General features: G+C 38.3%; 1 protein-coding gene across 1 annotated transcript in view; it reads left to right on the top strand.

Annotated features, from left to right (window-relative positions):
- LOC116480088 (ceruloplasmin-like) overlaps positions 1-22,235 on the top strand; it is a 37,322-nt gene extending 15,087 nt beyond the window's left edge. The window contains exons 7-19 of the mRNA XM_032172033.1: positions 1,656-1,786; positions 2,711-2,851; positions 3,107-3,318; positions 4,962-5,112; positions 6,169-6,381; positions 9,029-9,236; positions 10,060-10,199; positions 11,726-11,854; positions 13,453-13,559; positions 14,792-14,993; positions 17,716-17,855; positions 20,764-20,926; positions 22,183-22,235. Coding sequence (XP_032027924.1) covers positions 1,656-1,786; positions 2,711-2,851; positions 3,107-3,318; positions 4,962-5,112; positions 6,169-6,381; positions 9,029-9,236; positions 10,060-10,199; positions 11,726-11,854; positions 13,453-13,559; positions 14,792-14,993; positions 17,716-17,855; positions 20,764-20,926; positions 22,183-22,235 — 1,990 coding nt within the window. The remainder of the gene's footprint in view (positions 1-1,655; positions 1,787-2,710; positions 2,852-3,106; positions 3,319-4,961; positions 5,113-6,168; positions 6,382-9,028; positions 9,237-10,059; positions 10,200-11,725; positions 11,855-13,452; positions 13,560-14,791; positions 14,994-17,715; positions 17,856-20,763; positions 20,927-22,182) is intronic.
- Positions 22,236-23,246: the final 1,011 nt, after the last annotated feature.

Raw genomic sequence — 23,246 nt, 5'->3', positions numbered from 1 at the left:
CCTAGATGGCATGCCTGGGTGGCAACAGCAGGTGGGGCAAGACTGTCTTCTGATCCCCTGATAGTGCACATGAGGAACAGCTGTGGCAGGCAGGGCAAGTCGATCCCCAGAACCCAAGATGGCACACTTGAGTGGAAGCAGCAGTGGGCAGGTGTGCCCTCAGACTCCAGGACAGCATCTAGATGGGCTGGTCTCATGTCCACCAAAGGTGCATTCAAGTGTGTGGTAGCCCTGCTGCTGAGAGGGCAGTGTTTGCTATCAGTGGCAGTCACTCCAGGCAGGTGGCTTTCAGGCTCTGGAGAGGGCACGCACAGCTCCCTTTGTTCTGGGGTAGCCTGTCTGGTGCACGGCACAGCCCATGCCCCACAGTGTAGAACATCCTATGGGCTAGAGTGCTGGGGACCCGGCCACTCTACTGGATCCAGCTTCAGTGTCACAGTGCTTCAGCCCTCTGAGTGGACACAGGAGAATGTCGGTGGGGTTCCAGGGATGTGGAGATACAAGGGCTGTTGGGCCCTGGGGCAGAATACAGTCTGGTTGGGGCTGGGCTCCCAAAATGGTGCCATGCTATAGCTACTTGGGTCTCAGGGGTTTTATGGGACCCAGCATGAACTCCCTCTCTGGAATGATGCCATTGTATCAACTCCAAGCCACTCTCTCTACTCGTCTCAGGGCCTGCAAGGGCTGAGGGGTTCTCCTGTGGCTAGGATTGGCAGGAATCTATGATAGAAGTATGGACTGCTGAGGGTCTCTCACCTTTTTCCCACACTGGGGAGCCTCTCCTGGCTCCCAGCCAATCTGAGCAGTGACAGCTGCCTTGCTTCCCTTTCCTTCTGTGTCTCAGATGTTCTTTGACACTTTCCTGCTGAATTCCAGTGTTCTCTCTTAGATGCTCTATCCAACTTGTGATTATCTACTCAGTGTTTTGGTCCTTCTTTGTGAATGTCAGTGCTGGGTGCCTTTAGTCCTTTTCTTACATTTTAAGCTCATCAATAAATTACTCAATCTGTGTAATGGAAAATTTGTATTAAATGTCAGAAAGATAACTGGGCTTAAAGCAAAAAACTAGATTTAGATTTAGGGCTTACTCTCATTTTGTATTGACTAAAATAAGTATGAATTAATAGATTCATTTTGCTTGATCCTCCTGGCTGTAAAATTCTATGATGTTTTGGCACAGCAAGTTACCACTTCATTGTTGGGAAATACTTCTTCTCAGAGGCTCCCTTTTATTATAACAATTAAAAAAAAAAACATCTATCTTTTTAATATTATAGCATCTCTGCAAATAGTTGTTTTAATAGCAATATTTGTTATTACCTGCCTGAAAAAGTCAGATATAATATCTTTTAATTTTTATTCCAAAAGAAAGTTAGCAGACAAATAACTAGGTAGATACATATAGATAATTATATATATGTGCATAGACAAAAGACTGAAAGGATATTTACAGAAAATACTGACTATGGTAATATATAGATGGTGGGATTATGGAGATTTCCGTTTTCTTTGTTGTATTTTTCTTTCTTTTCCAAATTTTAGATTTATAATCAGAAATAAATTACAAATATTTTAAACAGATGTGTTTGGATTCTTTCTTTTCACATGATAACTGTGAATATAAAAGTTCTTTGTGTATTACCTTCTCTGCACAGTAAATCCCAGTTATTTTTTGAACAAAGTCCAACCAGAATTGGAGGAACTTACAAAAAACTGGTTTACCGTGAATACACAGATGCTTCCTTCCAAACACAGAAGGCAAGAGAAGAACACCTTGGAATCCTTGGTAAAATTCTATTCATAGCCTGTAGGGTTGTAAACATTATTTATAAATATTCTGCAATCAAACCCGTATTCATCAACCCGGTTAGAGATTTTAGCTGTAATATTATAGCTTTATGAAAATAATACATCAATTTACCCAATGACTTTATTTTATTTTACTTATTTTATTTTATTTTATTTTATTTTATTTTATTATTTGAGACAGTCTTGCTCTGTTGCCCAGGCTGGAGTGTAGTGGTGTGACCTCTGTTTACTGCAACCTTCACCTCTCAGGCTCAAGTGATCCTCTTATCTCAGCCTCTGGAATAGCTGGGACTACAGGAATGCACCATCATACTCAGCTAATTTTTGTGATGTTTTTGTTTTTTTGTTTTGTTTTGTTTTGTTTGAGACAGGGTCTCACTCTTTTGCCCAGGCTGGAGTGCAATGGCATGATCTCAGCTCACTGCAACCTCTGCCTCTCAGATTCAAGCAATTCTCGTACCTCAGCCTCCCAAGTAGCTGGGACCACAGACACACACCAACACACCTGGCTAATTTTTGTATTTTTTTGTAGAGACCAGGTTTCACCATGTTGCCCAGGCTGGTCTTGAACTCCTGGGCTCAAGCCATCTGTCCATCTCGGCCTCCCAAAGTGCTGGGATTACAGGCATGAGCCACCGAGCCCAGCCCACCCAGTGATTTTAACTACATTCTTTATTCCTATAAATCCAAAGAGACTAATCTTCCTCTAATATCTAATATTTTTGATCCAAAGTGACTTTATAAGACCGTGAATCATCTAGACTTCTTGCAGTTGCACCCATTTCTGGGTTCGTGGCATCATCCCTTTAATTTCTTCCTAAAAGAACTTTACTCAAGTAACACAACCTGACAATTACCTTTATGAAAACCAAAGATAACTACTAACTCTGTTGGTTTCTAGGCCCTGTTATTAAGGCAGAGGTGGGACAGACCATCAAAATCACTTTCTATAACAATGCTTCCCTGCCACTCAGCATTCAGCCTCATGGACTGCATTACAACAAGAGCAAAGAGGGCTCATTCTATGAAACACCTGGAGGAAGTAAGTAGAGCTCAAGGGAGGTCCAAGTGAGCCATACCTCCATATAATGCCAGCAAGAAATATAACTCCTTTTGTGCAGCCTACCTGTCACAGTGTAACAGCTCTGTATACTTATTGTGGCAGAGTTATTACTTTAGTTCCTATTCAGCTGTCACCCAAAGAGAAAGATCTGTTCTTGCTCTCAGAGATCTCCCAGTCTAGACTAGTGTACTTATGGTCTTAGGTTCTATTTTGTAAATGTTTATTTCTTGCTAGGTACCCCTCCACCCTCTTCACATGTAAGTCCTGGCACAACATTTGTCTATACATGGGAAGTTCCAAAAGATGTGAGTCCCACCTCCACAGATCCCAGCTGCTTGACCTGGTTCTATTACTCTTCAGTAAATGGGAAAAGAGACATCAACAGTGGCCTTCTGGGGCCTCTCCTTGTATGTAGAAATGGAAGTCTTGGAGACAATGGCAAACAGGTGAGTCCTGAAGTGTATGGCCAGGTAACCCTTGGTGAGAGGTGCCTGAGACAGAACTGCAGAGAAATGACAATGTCTCAGCGCCAGAAGAATCAGCAGCTTCAACTTCTGTGTACTGATGTCTCACAATTCTATTCTTACCTCAACTAAACACCTGTATCTGCCCATTAAACTTGCACCCTGGCATGTCTCACAGACATCTCATCCTTTTGGGCAGACCTTTACTGTCCCTCCCTTTCCTCAATCAGCCTCTTCTTCCTCTGTTCTATCCCTTAGTTAATAATATCACCAAACCTTGGACTTTCATCAGCAACTCCTTCTGTCTCACCTACACATTTATCATTAAGTCTCCAATACCTCTGCATTATTTTAGGCACTATCATCTCTTTCTGAATTCCTCTCATTCTTAGCTTCTGTCTTCACTCTTATCTTGCTTTAACACAGCTAGTCCACATCCCTCCCTAAGAAATCTGGTTATAGCACTCCCTGCAATAAAGATCTCCCCACAATTTGTTGGCTCAGAAGCCAACACATCAGATCTTGACAATTACTTCATATTTATGTCCCCTCCCACCCCTACACTGAGAATTAGCTTCTTCTAAATGGCAAAGTAGAATTCTACATCATGATGGAATTAGCTCACTAGGCCCTGAGTAAGGAAGGCTATTTGACATCTCTGATTTTCCCCTCTTCTCTCCATCTGGAATGGCCTTTCCTCAGTGTTTTATCTGCCAAAAGTGGGAGACATTTTTGAAACTCAGACTGAGAGTACCTTCCTTTGGACAATCTTCCCTAACTAAAGTTAGTTGAAGCTCCTGCAGTTTACCATAGTCCCTTAGGTACATTTCTATTAGAATATTTATCCATGCAATTGTTTTCATTGGCCTGCTTCTTCCACTAGACTGTTTCTAGTGGAAGTATACACAAGATTTTCTAGAAAGTGTACACAAGATTTTATTAACTTTTTATAATAACCACAGCTCCTCTTGGGCATATAACAGGTGCTCAATAAATGTTAGCTAAATGAGTTTCCCTTTTTTCTCACTCAGAAGTGAATATCTAGTTCTTTTCTACATTTATATAAAAAAGTATAGGTAACAAAGCTTTATAAATCCATACATATATAACAATGTATACCTTATTCAAAATTATAAATATATATTTGTATTTATCTATATAATGTCATATTTATAGTGTCATAATCCTTATATGTATAATTTTTACATTTAATCTAGTAATATGCTTATATTAAATTTGTTCAAAAGCCCTAAAAATTCAGACTTTCTAGAATTGAAAACTATTTATTTAACTTACTTTCCATAGAGTACATTATGTTAAAAGCCACTATAAACATCTTACGGTTTAGTTTATGAAGTTTAGATATAGGAATCCCTGGAGTAAACACTTTATATGAAAAAAGCCATAGAGATTCCTCCCAACTTCTTAGTTCTGTGATAATTCATTCACTGGGACTTGTACCTTTCTATGGACTATCCAAAATCAGGAAGTCAATTGATCAAATTTTTCACAAGTACACAATCTCCTTGTGTGGGAAACCCTACATGCAGATCAACCATTTGGCTAGATTTGAATATGGACCATCTATACTTCATGTCTATTCCTTTTTCTGTTCTCATCCACAGAAAAGAGTAGACAAAGAGTTTTACCTACTTGCCACAATATTTGATGAAAATGAAAGTAATCTCTTGGATGAAAATATCAGAACCTTTATAACAGAGCCTGAAAATGTAGATAAAGAGGATCCAGACTTCCAAGCCTCAAATAAGATGTACTGTAAGAAACAATTTAACTTACAAGATAAATGCATTAAACACTTAATTTTATTTTGCCCAAAGAATTATGGATTAAAAGAGACTTAGGTTTTCCCCACAACGGTTGGCTAATACACTTATGTTTCCTTTAAATATCCCAACCATGTGCGGTGGCTCACGCCTGCAATCCCAGCACTTTGGGAGGCCGAGGTGGGTGAATCATCAGAGGTCAGGAGTTTGAGACAAGCCTGGCCAACATGGTGAAACCCCATCTCTACTAAAAATACAAAAATTAGCTGGGAGTGGTGGCAGGTGCCTGTAATCTCAGCTACTTGGGAGGCTGAGGAAGGAGAATCGCTTGAACCTGGGAAGTGGAGGTTGCAGTGAGCTGAGATCACGCTATTGTCCTCCAGCCTGGGTAACAAGAGCAAAACTCCATATCAAAAAATAAATAAATATATAAATAATAAATAAATATCATTTCCCAAGAAGAATACTGTCTACTAGGGTGATTATTTTGAATTTAACTTACCAAATATTTACCAACACCTTCTTGGTGCAACATATTTTATCTATAGCTAAATGTGAAAAGTCATGTACTTCTCTATTGCCAAATTCGTAGAGTGGATGGAGTAGGGTGTTTGTTGAGCTGGTTGGGTGGGTTGGTGGGTGGCTGGTTGGTTGGTTGTTGGCTTTTGAAGACTGTACGGTGCAGTGGGAAAAGGGTTGATCCAGAATCTGGAGACTTGGACTTTGATCTTAACATTTTCATTTATTAGTCATATGACATTGGACAAGTACCTGCTTCTCTGGCCTTGGTTTCCTCAACTCTAAAAGAAAGAGCTTGACTGGAATAACCCAGTGAGAGTATCATGGAATTCTGTCATTCTCTAATTCTATAATGTCATTTTTAGCCCCCATGAAGTGATTAAATAACAATAGAGGAGAGGAAAGTTGAAAAAATTGCTTTGCTTTTTTTACATGAATGAGCTGCTTCATGATTAATGCTTTGTTGGGTTTCAAAAGATATCAAGTACCAATATTAAATACTCTTTCCTTTGTTACAAATGCCTTGCAGCCATAAATGGATACACGTATGGAAATCTGCCTGGATTGGATATGTGCTTAGGAGACAACGTTTTGTGGCACGTTTTTAGTGTAGGATCAGTGGAAGATTTACACGGGATATATTTTTCAGGAAATACCTTCACTTCTTTAGGAACAAGAAAGGACACAATACCTATGTTTCCTCATACTTCTCAGACGCTTTCGATGACACCTGATTCTATAGGTGAGCAGTGGGTCTTCTCATTCAGCCTGAAACATTAAAGTATACGGAAGCACTATCTTTATATGCACTGAATATTCTGTACAGGAAAAAAAAAATTGAACTGATACAAACAATGCTTGAGAAACCTTTGCCCTGCTCCACTTCATTTATAAGAGCCTTAGTATCTCATTTTCCTATACACATAAATCCCCTAAGTTTTTTCAGGTCCTCTTAGTCCTTTAGGCTTTAAACCATCCCAATGCTCTTCAAAAATGATGAAGATGTTTTAAACCCTTTAAACTCATTTTCATTCTGTTGTCTTCTGCATTTCTTACTCTTCTGTCCATTTGTTTCCCAGGCCTTCCTCCTGCTTCGACCTTACCCTACTGCCTTGTGCCTTTCTTTTTCTATCCTCCTTACTAGCTTTGCTCTCTAGATAAATGTTTTAGCTTCAGTGAAGTTGATCCTTGCTGGCAACATTTTTTTTTAAAGAAGGCACCCCATATCAAAGAACTGTGTGGGGATCAAAGGAAACCAGCCTTCCTTCTGAACCTCGTTTCCTCATTTGTAAAATAGGAATTGTAAAAACTTGTAATTTGCAAAAATGAATAGACAATGATCAATGAGACAGGTAAAGTATAGTAAAGTGCCTGGCATATGTTAGACTTTCAATAAATGCTAGTTCCTTCTTTAATCCGGTAGATCCACCCTTGTCCCATATACCTGCCCCTTCAAAATCCATCTATCTTGGTCAAAAATGACTGATACCAACCAAAACCTGGCTATATGATAAACAAACTACTCTGTAAATACTAAGAATTGGTATCTTGACTCTGTGATGCCAAATATTCATTTGACTACATTTTCTTCATTTCAAAATTTAAAATTTTACTTTTCAAACAAACAAAAGTTGTGATTCAGAGTAACTGGAGGGGAAAAGAAAGAGATCTTTGGCCCGGCACAGTGGCTCACGCCTGTAATCCCAGCACTTTGGGAGGCTGAGACGGGCGGATCATGAAGTCAGGAGATTGAGACCATCCTGGCTAACACGGTGAAACCTTGTGTCTACTAAAAATACAAAAAAATTAGCCGGGCATGGTGGCAGGCGCCTGTAGTCCCAGCTAGTCGGGAGGCTGAGGCTGGAGAATGGCATGAACTCAGGAGGCGGAGCTTGCAGTGAGCCGAGATCGTGCCACTGCACTCCAGCCTGGGCGACAGAGCGAGACTCGGTCTCACAAAAAAAAAAAAAAAAAAAAAAAAAAAAAGAGAGAGAGATCTTTCTCTGGTGCTTTTTTCTTCTCCTCTTTGTTAGCGGATGTACCTGCATGCTCATTCAGGGACAAGTTACTTCTTTTTCCTGCCCCAGTCCTTCCTCTCCTTTCCCCTGCAGGTGTTTTTCTGGATTTAAAAACTACCTTGTCTCATTCTCTTTTCCAAAGCATATCAACTGTAGCAAACAAGTGGTACACTATGTGTTAAACATGGTGCTAGAGCTTATACAGGGATTATTTCATTTTAAACAAATTCTTTTTCTCAAACTCTGTGAGTCTGAAGGTTTTGCTTCCTTGTACAGCTTCTTAAACCTTACCCGCCACAAAAGTCACAGCAACAACAGAAATATGTAGAGTTGAAAGAGAGCAATTGTCAAGAAGCAGTGTCAGCATGTGGTGGGCCTAAAATTAGCAAGGTAAAAGAAAGAAAACTAGAATTCAGGTGGAATGTTCTGGTCGGAATCAGGCTAGAGTTTTTTTTGTTATGGTGGGTGTTTTTTTTGTTTTTGTCATTGTTTTGCATTTTTAATGTATTGAACTTTTTTTCGCTCCCTCCTCTGCTACCTACCACTCTGATCAAAGCCATTATCTCTCATCGATTATTTTTAATAGCCTCTCAGCAGATCCCGTTTCTTTCACCATTGTACATGCCAGTCTATTCTCAGCACAGCTGCTAGAGTGTCCTTATACCCTTCATTGACTTAAAATCCCACAGTGGCTCTCCATTTCACTCAGTGAATGCTATCATGTATTCAGTGGCCCACAAGGGCTCCATGACCTAGCCCTCTGCTCCCTGGTACTCTCACCCTTGCTCCCTCCCTCCAGACACACCGGCCTCTTGGGTGGTCTTCACACACACCAAACAGACTCCTGGCCTGGGGCCTTTGCCACCTGTTTCTTCTGCCTAGAGAGAACACACTTTTCCTCCAGACCCACCTCATCTCTTATAAATTTTTGCCCAGGTATCACCCTCTCATCAAGGCCCACCCTGCTTACCCTATGATATTGCTCACTGCTCTCTTGAGCCCTTCCCAACACACACCCAGAATTCTCAGTCCTCCTTACGCTGTTTTACTTTTTTTCTTTAATCATAGCTCTTATCACCTTCCAGCATACATACAAGTTGCTTAACATGTTTATTGTCTGTCTCCACAACACCTTGCAGTATGAACTCTGAGAGCAAGAATTTTTAACTATTTTGTTCTCTGATGTTTCCCGAATGCCTAGAAATACGTCTGACACAAAGAAGCTCATCAATAAATATTTGTTGAGTTAATGAAAGAATGAATGAATGATTTTACTATATTTCTTTTGAGGGTTGCAGCTTATTAATAATTTTACAGAGGAAAGAAATCTGAAGGCAAAGCTTTAACCATTCCTTTTGTATTTGTCTGCAGGAACTTTTGATTTGGTTTGCATAACAATAAAGCACAATCTAGGAGGCATGAAACATAAATATCACGTGAGGCAATGTGGGAAGCCAAACCCTGATCAAACACAATACCAGGAGGAGAAAATTATTTACATTGCAGCCGAGGAAATGGAATGGGATTATTCTCCTAGCAGAAAGTGGGAGAATGAACTCCACCACTTACAAAGAGAGAAGTACCATGATAACTCCAGTCTCTAAATGGGAAAGATTCTAATGGTTCTTTCTGAGTCTTCCTCTCTCCTTTCAGTCTCTGTGTGTGTGTCTGTGTCTGTGTGTATGTTGTATTTATTTGTGTTTGGTATGTTGGGTGTGTGTGGTATATTTATTTGTGTTTGTTATGGTGTATGTGTGCATAATGGGTATGTGGATGTGGTATTTGTGTGTTTAGGATATTCTCAATTATAAATCACTTCAAAATGTGTGTGTGTGTGTGTGTGTGTGTGTGTGTGTGTGTGTGTGTGACATATTCAATTGCAAAGGGATTCAAATCTTTCTAAATATCTATATAACTTACTTACGGGCTTTATTTCTTCCTGCCTGTCTTTTCACTTCTTGCATCCTTCCTGGACATATGTTACTGTCTGATCTCACCACAGGAATAGTAACATAACTTCAGCTACATTCAGTGTCTACAGTCAGTCAGGTGTTTCTTTTGTCTTCATTTTCTTCTACCTCTATTCTTCTGAGAACTTCAAATTAAAGACACCCGTTTTTCTCTTTTTGTACAATTTGATTTCTCTCTCTGGTTTTCTCTCTTACTATATATTTATTTATAAAAACTAAATTTTATCGTGAAAATAAGCTTTAAAATGTAGAATGAATATCTAACTATCTTGCTAGAATTAATATATATTTTTTTAAAAAGATGACTTACATTTTTAGGTAAAACAGCTTCTAGATATAAGAAGTTCTTCCATATGAGTTATTTGTCTAAATTAATGGTTAAATTAACTAACTTTGTGGGTTTTTTTGGTTTCTGTTTCTATTTTCTTAAAGCCAAACGAGCATGTATGTGGATAGAAGTGGAACACTTCTTGGGTCCAAATACAAGAAAGTCTTATATCGTCAATATGATGATAACACGTTCACAAATCAAACAAAAAGGAATGAAGATGAAAAACATCTCGATATACTAGGTATTGATATGCCATAAGATTGGTTTTCGAGTTTTTCTTGTCCTCAGCCATTAGAGATTGTTGTACACATGGAGGCCATTGTCAACCTCTACTTCGACAGAGGAAAGTACCTGTAATTCGGATTTGTTTGCTGATAGGCGTTTTCATTAGGGAAAAAAAATGATTCAAGTGTTGTTTCCTAAAAAATAAGGAGAATGTAGAAAAGTAATGTGCTCAGTTTCAGATGACCTGGATTCTTGCTCTCAGAATTAAAAAATTCTAGAAAGGAGTTTAGAAGTAGCATGTAGGGATCATTTCAATACAATTAAAACAAAGCCCAGGGGACCCTAGTATATGTGAAGAAAGGAACTTCTTTATGTAAATTTAAGTGTCTTCTGTCTGAGTGAGGAAAATTACAACTCTTTCTTCCACCCTTGATAGATCAAGTAGGAAACCTCTGAGTCACCCCAGGTGCCCACATGCGACATTTCCACATGCCCAACTCCTGTTTCAGTCTTAATATCTATGTGTATATTAGAGGTTATTTTATGATGTGGGATCCTGAGGAGATGGATTTACATGCTGATGGAGAGGAATTTTTGCTCTTCTTTGCTCTCTGTCAGCCTCTAGAGCTTGTCTCTTTGTGAGCCCTGGAGGGAAGCCTGTGCTATCCTGTTGCTGCTGCTTTTGAGTGGGCCCCTATCTTTAGTAACCACAGGATGTTTGTTTTTTCTAGGATTCTGGCTGAATGCATGAAGATAAATAATGTAATCTGACCCTCAAGCTTCCATTATTATTTATGCAAAAAGGAAAACACTTTATTAAAAAGAAAAAAACATGCATATTTTTTGGGGAGGTGAAAAGGTCACATGGAGCAAAGAGACCCTGTCTTTAGCTAGCATTTAGCCTCCAGCAGGCATCTTCAGGGCTCTAATTTTAGTAACTGTAGCACAAGTTTGCAGAAAGTTCTTGCTGCTTATCTCATCTCAAAACCACCTGTGTTTCAGAATTTTTCAGAGCCACTGATTCAATCTGCTTCCAAATAGAAAGAAGATTTAAAATGAATTTTATACCTGTAGTTTTTGGCTTAGGATGAAAGGGAGAGAAAGTAAAATGAAGATTTTTAGTCTATAAGAGAGAAAATCACTTTGGGTCAATAAACAGGCCTCGCAGCTCCTTGCAATCCTCCAATAGATTAAGGAGCAAGAGAATAAAAGGCTTGAAAGGTGAGATTGGTCAGGAAAGAAAAGAAAGGGTTTCATTTTTAAATTGTATGTTTTCCTAGGCATAAACCGATGTTCATTAAAATAAGTTTTCTGGCAAAAAAAAAAAACCTTATAAAATTCTGAATGATTTAAAAATTTCAGGCAAAAATCATGTTTCATAAATCAGCAATGATCTACTTGTTATAAGTTTTTATTTCATTTGGCTGCATGTTAAGTAAAAGGATAAGAATAAGTCACTGTGTAAATACTTAAGAAGACTGATGACTCATAATGTAAAATAAATAACAATTACTCAGACATATTTCTTTTTATATTCCCTAGGTCCATTAATATTGCTCAACCCTGGTCAAAAAATTCAAATTATCTTTAAAAATAAAGCCTCAAGACCATATTCTATTCATGCTCATGGAGTGAAAACAAATAATTCCACTGTTGTTCCAACTCAGCCAGGTAACTACTTTGGGAGAAAAAAACTCCCCAAAGCTTTTATGCAGGACTATGAGGCTAATGTTCTTTTAAATATATGGGTGCAGTTCCAGATGAGAGAGACTAGTGGACTAGTAAGATGGGCCTGAAGAAAGCATTTGGCGGGGGAGTTCCTTCTGCAAGTCAAGTTTACTTCCAGGTTGGGGCACCATGAGTAAAACTGTGAAGTGAAGGTTTGGTCTTCAAGGTCCACCTCCCCAGTGTATGAATTTCTCCTCTAGGTCCACCCTCCCTCCCACTTCTGTACCTGTCCAGCTGCCAGGTATTCTTATACTATATTCAATCTCTGCAACTAAAGTGCTAAAGTAGGAGTTGAGTACAAAATGCAATATGTGAGAAAGTAGAGGAGGATTGAGCCAATAAGAGGAAATGATGGACCCCATGTAATAACATTTCCATGGAATGGAATCACTGCTACACAGCATGCCATTCAACATAATTAACTCAGAAGAACATTAATATATTTTAATTAAAAATGCCCAGTGAGCAGACTCTGATATGAGGATTTGTGTGTAGATAGTGCTTTTGGAATCAACTAATATGGAAAGAATGAGAAATGAGTAGGATTGGACAGGGAGTGAAGTTGAGCAGAGATGCAGCCTCAACAGAAGTCACAACCAACCCAGTTCTGAAGATAGGGTGACCTTCAGCTGTCCTAAGCTGGAGTGAGAGAGCTGGGCTGTTATGTCCCTGCAGCAGTCATTAGATGCAATCTTGAGCAAGGTGGCTTTCTTCAGCCAAGGCTCTCTCTAAAGGAGGCTGACACCTGCTGGAGTGAAATATTCTTCATTCTTGATTGGGGATCTAGGGGTGGCATCAGAATGTCCACTACAGTTGCTCACCAAAACAAGTAGTTTTGGAAATTAAGAGTATCAATGAAAGCCAAATTCAGAAAGAAAAGATTTGTAAAGCAGAGGGACTGACAATAGACTTTGATGGTAGGCAAAATATTTCTTTTTGTTTTTAAAAACAGTCCTATGGTCTGTTGAGTCTCATATCAAGGGAGTTTGCAAGTCAGTCCTCTGCTCTGATTAGTTAGGAAAGGATCTACTACATGCATTCCGCAAACACTTCTGAGTACTCTACCTGCTGTATGCCAGGCATTGTGTGAGGTACTGGAAGGCAAGGGTTAGTGCTAGGTAGATTGTTACAGATTTGGGAGCTGGGGGTGGGGTTGGTTAATGTCATAGGACTATAACTCCCATGGAGCTTTGGAAGTGGGAGATACAAGATTATGGTGGGGAGGGAGCAAAAGAACTTCACTGCAATATAGAATATAGAATTAAGATCCAATGGGACTAATATGCACAGCCTTGAGAGCAGGGAAGAGGTACATGTGATCCACACATTGGAAGGTTCAGAGCAGGGATTCAAGGCTTTGTCACATTGAGTAATTGCCACATTGACTAAGATCACAAAGCAAGAAGTGAAACCAGAAGTGAAAGCTAGGACTATGCTGCCTACTATTTTTATAGCTTTAGTGTTTGCTCGTTGTCTGGTTCTCCATAAAGAAGTCTGATTTTAAAAGCTCTATTTAAATACACTTCATTTGTTTATTTCAGGAGAGATTCAAATATATACTTGGCAGATACCTGATAGAACTGGTCCTACCTCACTGGACTTTGAATGCATACCTTGGTTTTACTATTCAACTGTATCTGCAGCTAAGGTAAACTTTAAATCAAATAACAGTTCTCATCCTATCTCCTCCTAGAAATTATAATGGAAGGAAGAAGGTATTTATCATTGCTCTTAAAAATCTTAGTTCTATGTAAACTTTCTATTAAGTAACTTAACTACTGTTCAGCTTTTATTCCTACATTGGTCTGCATTTTTCAAGAGCAAAATAAATTATTACATTATGATTACTTAGGTTTATAATTCTTTACATAGTCTCACTGTGAATTGAAAAATATATCTAATTATACAATAATAGACTACACTTTGTTCCACTGAATAGTATTCGAATTACAGAAAACAACATACACTAAATAATTTTAAAATTCAGTTGGATGTGGTGGCTGATGTCTATACAAAAAATTTTAGGATTAGCCAGGCACAGTGGCACATGCCTGTAGTCCTAGCTATGGGAGGCTGAGGTAGGAGGATCACTTGAGTCCAGGAGTTCAAGATTATGCTGAGCTATGGTCACTCCATTGCCTAGGTGACACAGCAAGACTCAGTCTCTAAATAATAATAATAGTAACAATAGTAATAATAAATAAAGAATGATATAATTCTGTGATTAATAAGAAGTATATATATATATACATATTGTGTGTGTGTGTGAGAGAGTGTGTGTGTGTATGTAGGGGATTGTATGTGTGTGTGCTTATATTTAAAACCCTCAACGATAGGGTTCAAGTTTATTTGCACTAAAAAAAAACAACAGTGCAAATATTCTATTTGAACTCTTATCTTGGCCCACTCTGCCTGGAGCAAGAATCTACACAGAGATTTAATTCAAAAACAAAATGAAGACAAACAAACCAAGACTCTCAACTAAAAGCTGCTGCAGGGGCAAAAGCACAAAGGTGAAGGGACTAACTCCTTTAGACTTCCTGCCAACCAACTTCAATTCCAGGAATTTTAATTGAAACCAAAATTATTTTTTTATTAAAATGTCAAAAATAGAGCTAAATCCACTGAAAAATGTATCTAAAATCCCTTTCAGAGGTTTGGTGTTCTCTTTAAACTTCAACTCTAATGAATGAGGTTACAATTTTTCTTCAGTCAAGCATTGAGCATGTCAAACATTTTGTTCCTCACTCTCAGAATCCTGATAATTAAAAACTCAGGATCTGACCTCATTAAAAACTAAAACTTGATTCTACCTCTTTTATTTTGCGGGGGAAAATGTTAGTTGTGGCCACAGTGAATGATCTTGCTTTGCCTCCTCAGGATCTTTACAGTGGACTGGTAGGCCCTCTGATTGTATGCCGCAAAGACATCAACCCCAACATAGTTCACCGTGTTCTCCTCTTCATGATATTCGATGAGAACGAATCCTGGTACTTTGAAGACAATGTCAACACCTATGCTTCAAAACCAAACCAAGTGGACAAGGAAGATGATAATTTTCAACTCAGCAACCAAATGCATGGTAACATTCTCTCACTGACTCACCAATGGTAACCCACAGGTTGCTCTGCACAAATGAAACAGATGAAAGGGCCTCGCTCCACACAGTTTATAGAATTCAACTACATAGAACTGGTATAGATCATGTAGACCAGGGGTCAGCAAATTTTTTCTGCAAAGGGCCAAATAGTAGAGAAGTTAGGCTTGCAGGCCACGTGGTCTCTGTCATAAGCCATACTCTACTCTGCCACTGTAGAATGAAAGTGGTCATAGACAATAGGAAAACAAATGAAAGTGGCTGAGAGCCAAAAACTTCATTTATGGATGCTGAAATTTGTATCTCATATAACATGTCAAGAAATAATACTATTTAACTTTTTTTTCAACTGTTTAGAAATTTTAAAACCATTCTTAGCTCATGGGCTATGGTAACAGAGGCAGTGTGCTGGACCTTGACCATATGCCACAGACTACTGACTTAGCAAGCACAGCAAATGCTCATGCTTTCTAGAGCTATGCAGACAATGTAAAAACAGGAACATCAGCTGTCATTTCAGGAGGGCCTTACTACCATAATTTTCTAAGTATTTTGCCTGGATGAACCCAGAGAGAGGTGGGGCTTGGGGCAAACCAAAGTGAACATGGCCCCACCCACCTTTCCCCATCACATTACCTTCACAGGCAGAACTTTTGAAAACTTCATGCTTATCAACCAATATTATTTTATAGGTTGACTGTGACTAGATGCATCTAGGTACATCTAGATGACCTCCCCACCTCTGGAATCACAGTAACAAGACAATTATTCCAATAGAAAGCACATGAACAATCTCACTTACTTTCTTAGCCAGGGAAACTTCTCATCTTAAGCCACTCAGCTGAGGGGGGTCAGAGATATGACTGGGTAAAAGAGCCTTAACTAAGGCAAATTCAAATATAATAATCTCCCACTTCTAAGGTTGTTTTTTTTCTTTTTTAGAAATATATGTAAATTTAAAGTTAATTCAAGGGTGACATCCATTTTACCAATAGTCTTTTTAATAAGTGTCATAGAGGGCACAAAGCACCTTGCGAGGCCCTAAAGAGATGCAAAGGCCCATAATATGGGTCATCTGCCCTCATGTTGTTTACAGTCTAAGGGACGCCAGACTTGCGCATTGCTACAATCCAAGCAGGATGACGCGGGGTGGGATGCTGTCACGGAAATTTAAACACAGTGCAGTGCTTTAAATTCTTATTTGCAAGATTTGGAAAGGCTTCATGATAGGGAAGAGACATTCAAGTTGATTTTTTAAGGTTGCATAGGAGTCTGTCCAGTTAGAAAAGGAGGGAAATGGCATTCCAAGTAGATGGAAGAATGTGATCTAAGTCACATAGCACTTGGGAAGAAAGAGCCAACAGAATTGTGGAAGACCTCAAACACCTTGTTAAGAATTTAGACTTGATCTAAACCAGGGTTTCTTAACTTCCTGACCTTTTAGGTTAGATAACTCTTTGTTGTATGGAGCTATCCAGTGCACTGTAGATGTTTATCAGCATCTATATCCTCCACCTACTAGATGCCGGTAGCATCTCCCCACAAGTTATGACAACCAAAAATATTTCTAGGCATTGCCAAATGTCCTCTAGGGAAAAAAATCACCTTCTGTAGAGAATCACTGTACTAAAGCACCAAGTACACTGAGCTAGGGCGTGGTGAGATAGATTTTAGGAATAACTCTGGCACTCATATGGGCACTTGTACTCCAAGTGTGGCCCAAGGACCAGCAACATCAGCATCACTTGGGAGCTTGTTAGAAACGCAGAATTTCAGACTTCAAAGACCTAAGTCAGAATCTGAATTTTAACAAAATCCCCAGGCCATATTCACATTAAAGTGTGAGAAGCACTAGTCTAGAGCAGTGTCTTCTAGTTTCTTCTATTACATCCCTCCATCAGCTGAAAGCATTAGAGCTCAGCCTCCATAGATATATAGTTACAGATTATATACTTGCACCACTGTACCAATGCACTTTATACATTTTAAAGATGCACACAAAACAGCAAAGTAAGAAGAGGATATGTGTGTGTGTGTGTGTGTGTGTGTATATATATATATATATATAAAATCTTCATATTTTATTTACATTACCCTTTGGAGACCACACCTGTAGAGGACAAGAGGGGGCCTGAACCTCACAAATGGCCATTCCAGACATACAAGTGGCAGATCACAAAGGTTTGACTTAGGGCAGTTAAATAAGAATGCACACTCCTAATATTCTTCTTTTTCTTTTATGGAGACAGGGTCTCACTATGTTTCCCAGGCTGTTCTCGAACTCCTGAATTCAAGTGATCCTCCCGCCTCAGCCTCCCAATGTGCTAAGATTACAATCATGAGCCACCATGCCTGGCCATTCCTAATATTCTAAGTCTCTTGTGATAATTTTAAATACACAATTCACCAATATAAGTATGCTTAGTTGTGAAATAGTCAAATCTAACCTGATTGTGTTAACACAAAGTGCCTCATTTCCTTGGGCAAGAAAAACTCTTTAGAATTAGACACATCCTTGAATGGATGGCTTGGTCACATTTAACAACTTCCTCAGTCTGGCTTTAAAATCCCCACTGCTTCTTAAAACATCCATGATATTTTCTATAAGGATGATAATAATTTTTTAAAGTGGTTATTTTTTAAAAGCCCACATTATTTTAAAACCTTTTTGAATATAATAAACTGTGCCTTTCCCTGCCTCCCACAGCAATTAACGGAAGACTGTTTGGAAATAACCAAGGTCTAACATTTCATGTTGGGGATGTAGTGAATTGGTATCTGATTGGCATAGGGAATGAAGCTGACCTGCACACAGTTCACTTTCATGGCCATAGCTTTGAATACAAGGTAAGAGCCTTCAGTGGGTCCATATCCTGTGATGTCTTGTAAACCAGTTATCGGGTAGCATGGCAAGATAACACGGCTGGAAAGAAAATGACCAAGTCAGAAATTTGATCCATATCATCTATAATATATCAGGTTCAAGTAAATAATTATAATTTAGCTCTTTATATCCCATGAACATTTGATGAGTGCTGACCAAAGAATGAAGTGCATTTCTCACTCTAATCTATTGTTAGTTAATAGATAACTAAGACATTTATAGTCATTTCTAGGTTTGTACTTTCTATCCTAACTTAAAAAAACTTTTTTCACGCCCTCAGTAACATAAAGAAAAATACTCTGAATGCTCATATGCATTTTGCCACATTAGCTTTCTCTTCTACGTTTTTTTCTGAATGCAATTCAAAGTGCATTGCAAACATTATGACTCTTTACCCCTAAATACTGAATCATCCCTAAGAATAAGGACAGTCTCCACCCCAACTACAATAAAATTATCACACCCCCAAATTAACATTAATTCAATAATATAGTCTAATGTGCAATCCATTCAAATATCCCAAGTTGTCCTAAAATGCTCCCTATAGCTGTTTTTTTTAATCTAGGATCTGATCAAGATGCATACATAGCATTTGGTTGCCATTGCCATAGCTTTCCTAAAATCTGAAGAGATCCCCTTGCCTTTAAAAAAAATTCCTCCCTCATAACATTTCATTTTTGAAGGGTCCAGGCCAGTTGTTTCATAGAATGTTCCATATTCTGCATTGGCCTGATAGTTTCCTCATGATTGGATCCATGTTTAACAAATTTGCCAAGAACACCACAAAGGTGATGTTGAATGCTCCCCACACATTGCATCAAGAGGTACGTGATGGCAATAGGTCCTCATATTGCTGAGGCTAAGTTTGAGAACTTGATTAAGGTGATTGAGAATATAGGAATAGAAACAATATCAAAGTGATTTTCCTGTTCTCTCACTCACAATCAGTTACACAGAAGACTTCTTTGACCTCTGGTCACAAATAAATGTGTGGAGATTTCCCTCCATCCGCAACCAATCAATCAATTCTTCATTGGACACCAGCTAGTTGTCCTCCAATTCAATTTCAACACTATCTACCTGGATACAGTGTCAGACCCCACAGGTTGAGAGCTCAGTTCTACAAGGCTTCCCCCCACTTCCAATGCCAATCACAAACTCCAAGTTGTTTTCATATGCTAATCTGCAGCAGGCTATAAATTGGGATTCCTATGACCCCCTCCTTGAATTCAATTAATTCCCTAGAATGACTTATAGAATGAAGGGAAACACTTGCCTACATTCACTGGTTTATCAAAAAGGATATTAGAAAGTGTACTAATGAATATCAGAAGAAGAGATGCTAGGGTAAGGTACAGGAGAATCACATGGAGCTTCCATCCCCTCTCCAGGTGAGCTACCCTCCAGGAACCATGTTTGGCTATCTGGAGCCTCTCTGAATCCTGTCCATTTGGGTTTTTATGGAGGCTTCATTACATAGGCATGATTGATTAGATGATTGGCCATTGGTGATCAACTTAGCCTTCAGCCTCTCTTTCCTCCCCAGAGGTTAGGGGATGGGGCTGAAAGTCCCAATCCGCTAATCCTGCCCTGGTCTTTCTGGTTACCAATCCTCATTGTAAACCAAAAATAAAATTCTAAGTCCCCCAAACAATTGAAAAATTGAATAAAATTCTAAGTCCCCTCTAGACCAAGTGCATTCCTAAGTTAACCTGAAAAACTAATTCAGGCCATGATGGGAAGTGAGGGTTGGATATGCCTCATTATATTCTCCACCCTTTGAAATTCAGGCACAGCTGACCAGCATTAACATTAAAATGAAGACCTTAAGACTGATAGAACAGGCTCTTTGTAGTAATAAGATACCAACATGACAGATAGCAGGCCCTAAAGGAAATCAAAGTATTTTACCCCAAAATATATTTCTTTGACATTTTTTGAAATGGCCCTGCAAATCTAACCCTTATGGGGAAAATCTACATTCTGTAGAGAATCTTCCCTTTCCAGGTCTTTTTCCTGATCCAGGAGAGAATGAACTTAAAAGAGTCTGGCACTTTTTTTTTCTTTTTTTGAGACAGAGCCTCGCTCTGTCACCCAGGCTGGAGTGCAGTGGCACGATCTCAGCTCACTGCAAGCTCCGCCTCCAGGGTTCATGCCATTCTCCTGCCTCAGCCTCCCATGTAGCTGGGACTACAGGTGCCTGCCACCATACCTGGGTAATTTTTTGTATTTTTAGTAGAGACGGGGTTTCACCGTGTTAGCCAAGATGGTCTTAATCTCCTGACCTCATAATCTGCCCACCTCAGCCTCCCAAAGTGCTAGGATTACAGGTGTGAGCCACCATGCCCAGCCTGACACTTTTTAAATCTGATAAGAAACATTTACAATGTATTCTCTCTGAAGCCTGCTACCCGGAGGCTTCATCTGCACTATACAAACCTTGGTCTCCACAACCCCTTATCTTAACCCAGACATTCCCTTCTGTTGATTATAGGTCTTTAGATAAACTCTTTCAATCAATTGCCAATCAGGAAATCTTTGAATCTACCTATGATCTGGAAGCCTCACCTCCTCCAGTTGTCCCACCTTTCCAGACTGAACCAGTGTACATCTTTAAAATATATATATATATATTTTTAGAGATGAGGAGCTTGCTATGTTGCTCAGGTTGGTCTTGAACTCCTGAGCTCAAGTCATCCTCCCCAGCCGCCCCAACCTCCCAAGTAGCGGATTACAGACATAAGCCACCGTGCCCAGCCCAGCACCTAATGCTTTCTAATTGTCACCTAATTAGGTATTAGAATTTGGGAATTATAGCAAGTGGTGATATCTTTTATAAGCCATGTAATGGTGTTTAATCTCCTTGTTAAGGATTGGGGAGTGTATCGATCTGATGTTTATGACCTTCCTCCTGGGGTCTATCGAACTGTAAAAATGTATCCAAGAAGTGTTGGAACCTGGTTATTTCATTGCCATGTTTTTGAGCACATTGGTGCTGGAATGGAAAGCACTTACACTGTACTTGAAAGAAAAGGTAAGATCCATTGGCTAAGTTAATTAAAAGTGATATTTAAACAAATGCAGTGTTTATGTAAGGATATTTAATGCATCGTACATTCACATAATGTGATGTGCCATTCATTCATTCAAAGATTACTATTTTGAGATGACCGAGATACTCTAGTTTTATTTTCTTTGTAAAACTCAGATAACTTTTCATGATCTGATAAAATATACTCTAGAGTTAAATGTAATATCCAGATTCACATAAGATATACATATAAGGTATAAACAGACAATTCATAGAAGATCAAAAACAAATATCTTTTGAACCTATAAAAATATCCACACTTGCCAATAATCAAATCACTTCAAAATCACATTTAAGCAACAATAAAATACCTTTTTGAGTATATTTTGGCAAATATTTATCTATTTTTAATGATAGCATCAATAACAGTGTGGTGAGATAGGGTGCATTGCATATACTTTGGTGGATGTGTAAATTGGTTCTGCAGATCTTGCAGGAACCTAAATCATGATCCTCATATTTTGACTCAGTATTTCCACCTGGCATTTGATCTCAGAAAATTATCAACAAGGCAGAAAAATATGTATCACCACATTATTTTATGCTAATGGAAAACTGAAAACAAGCAAATGATATACTGTAATGTGTGTAAAAAACTGCAACATGTCATCTAAAATATCCAACTTTAAAAATCATGTCTTAAAATTTTTAATGAGTAAATGCTTATAATACCATACTGGGTGGCAAAAAAAGCAGTCTACAAAATAGTATCTGAAATATATATATGAAGACTGAATAGAAATTTATGAGATGTTACTGATGACTCTCTCTAGGTGGTGAAATTATTAGTGAGATTTATTAAGAAAATAAGAAGATATTTATTAAGAAATAATACATCTCACTAATAATATGTTTCTTCCAAGGTTTCTGTAAAGTTTAAATTACTTTCAAAATTAGGAAAACTATTGAACACATATATATCATACACTATTTAAAATATACCATGCAGCTCTCAAGTTGTGTGAATATTTTCTCTGTGGGGCTCCTTGCAGGGCTGATGGAGCAGAACCTCTGAAGCAGAGAAAGGAGAGTCTGCATGAACAGTTTCTTAGAATCTTCTCTCAATATCAGGACTACGTTTGTCAACAAAACCAAAAACTGATTAGCCACCAATATAATTTTTACCTACAACATCCTATTAATGTCAATAATATCATTATTGATACAATTCTAATAATCATTGCCCTTATTCCTATCAGTGTTTGTGCACATTCTTAGTAAAAGAGACTTTGGTGTGCTGTCCATGAAATAAATCCCCCGTTGCTATCATTCTTTCTTTGGGAAAGTAGATTTTGCATTTCAAAGAATATAAAGTCAAATTTGATTGGATTTACAGGTCATCTGTTCCCACAGAAGGGTGATACTGATGTTGCTATTAACTTAGTAAACTTTTTGTGGCAAAAGCAATGGTAGTTATTTTAAGGATGTTCCTAAGACTAATATAAATTTTGTATTTATTCCTTAAATGTATGTAATCATTTTAGCTTTGTATTTTAACTTAGAACTGCATGCTATTACATAATATCACCTATTTTTGAAACTTCCTTTTCTACAGCATAAATATTTGATATGATATGAGTATTGACAAGCTTATAAACCAAGGTAAAGCTGCCAAAGAAGGAAAACTCCAGGGACCAAGGAGTCTGGGAGGAACCAGCTAAAGACTTTCATGACAATGTACCAGGAAAACTGGTTTGAAATAAAAGTTTTCTTAGTAAATTTTGTGTAAGAGCTGCTTCTTATTTTCATAAATTGACCCTGAAGTGGTGTCTGTATTGTGCCTATGAGTAATGTAATAAGGCTTTTAACAAATGCAGTGGGGGTAGGTAGGAGAGACAAAGAGTGCAACAGCAAAGTCTTGCTCAGTTATAAAAAGTACTAAATTTATGCAACCCAAGACTTTACCGTAGACTGCAACATTTGTAAAACTTTAAAAAATGAAATTCTTATAGCATGGGTAACCATTTAAATCAATCTTTGAAATGTAAATCTATATATTATATTATGCCTTAGGATTGGAAGATGATAGATTACAGAATATATAATTTTCAGTTTTCCAGAACAAAAAAAGAAAAAAAAAAGCTGGGGACTCAAGCTCTGAGCTCATATCTGGCAGTACTAACCAGTTAGGATGTGTTCTATAAGCAACAGAAAACCCACCTAAGAGAGAATTATCAGTGCTATTTGTCTTATATAATAAAAAAAAAGTTTGGAGATAAGTGGCTGCTAGGATTGGTTTAGCAATTTTTTAAGACAGAATCTC

This window comes from Hylobates moloch, unplaced genomic scaffold, assembly GCF_009828535.3.
Source record: "Hylobates moloch isolate HMO894 unplaced genomic scaffold, HMol_V3 SCAFFOLD_13, whole genome shotgun sequence".
Classification (NCBI taxonomy): domain Eukaryota; kingdom Metazoa; phylum Chordata; class Mammalia; order Primates; family Hylobatidae; genus Hylobates; species Hylobates moloch.
This window is presented reverse-complemented; position numbering and strand designations above follow the sequence as displayed.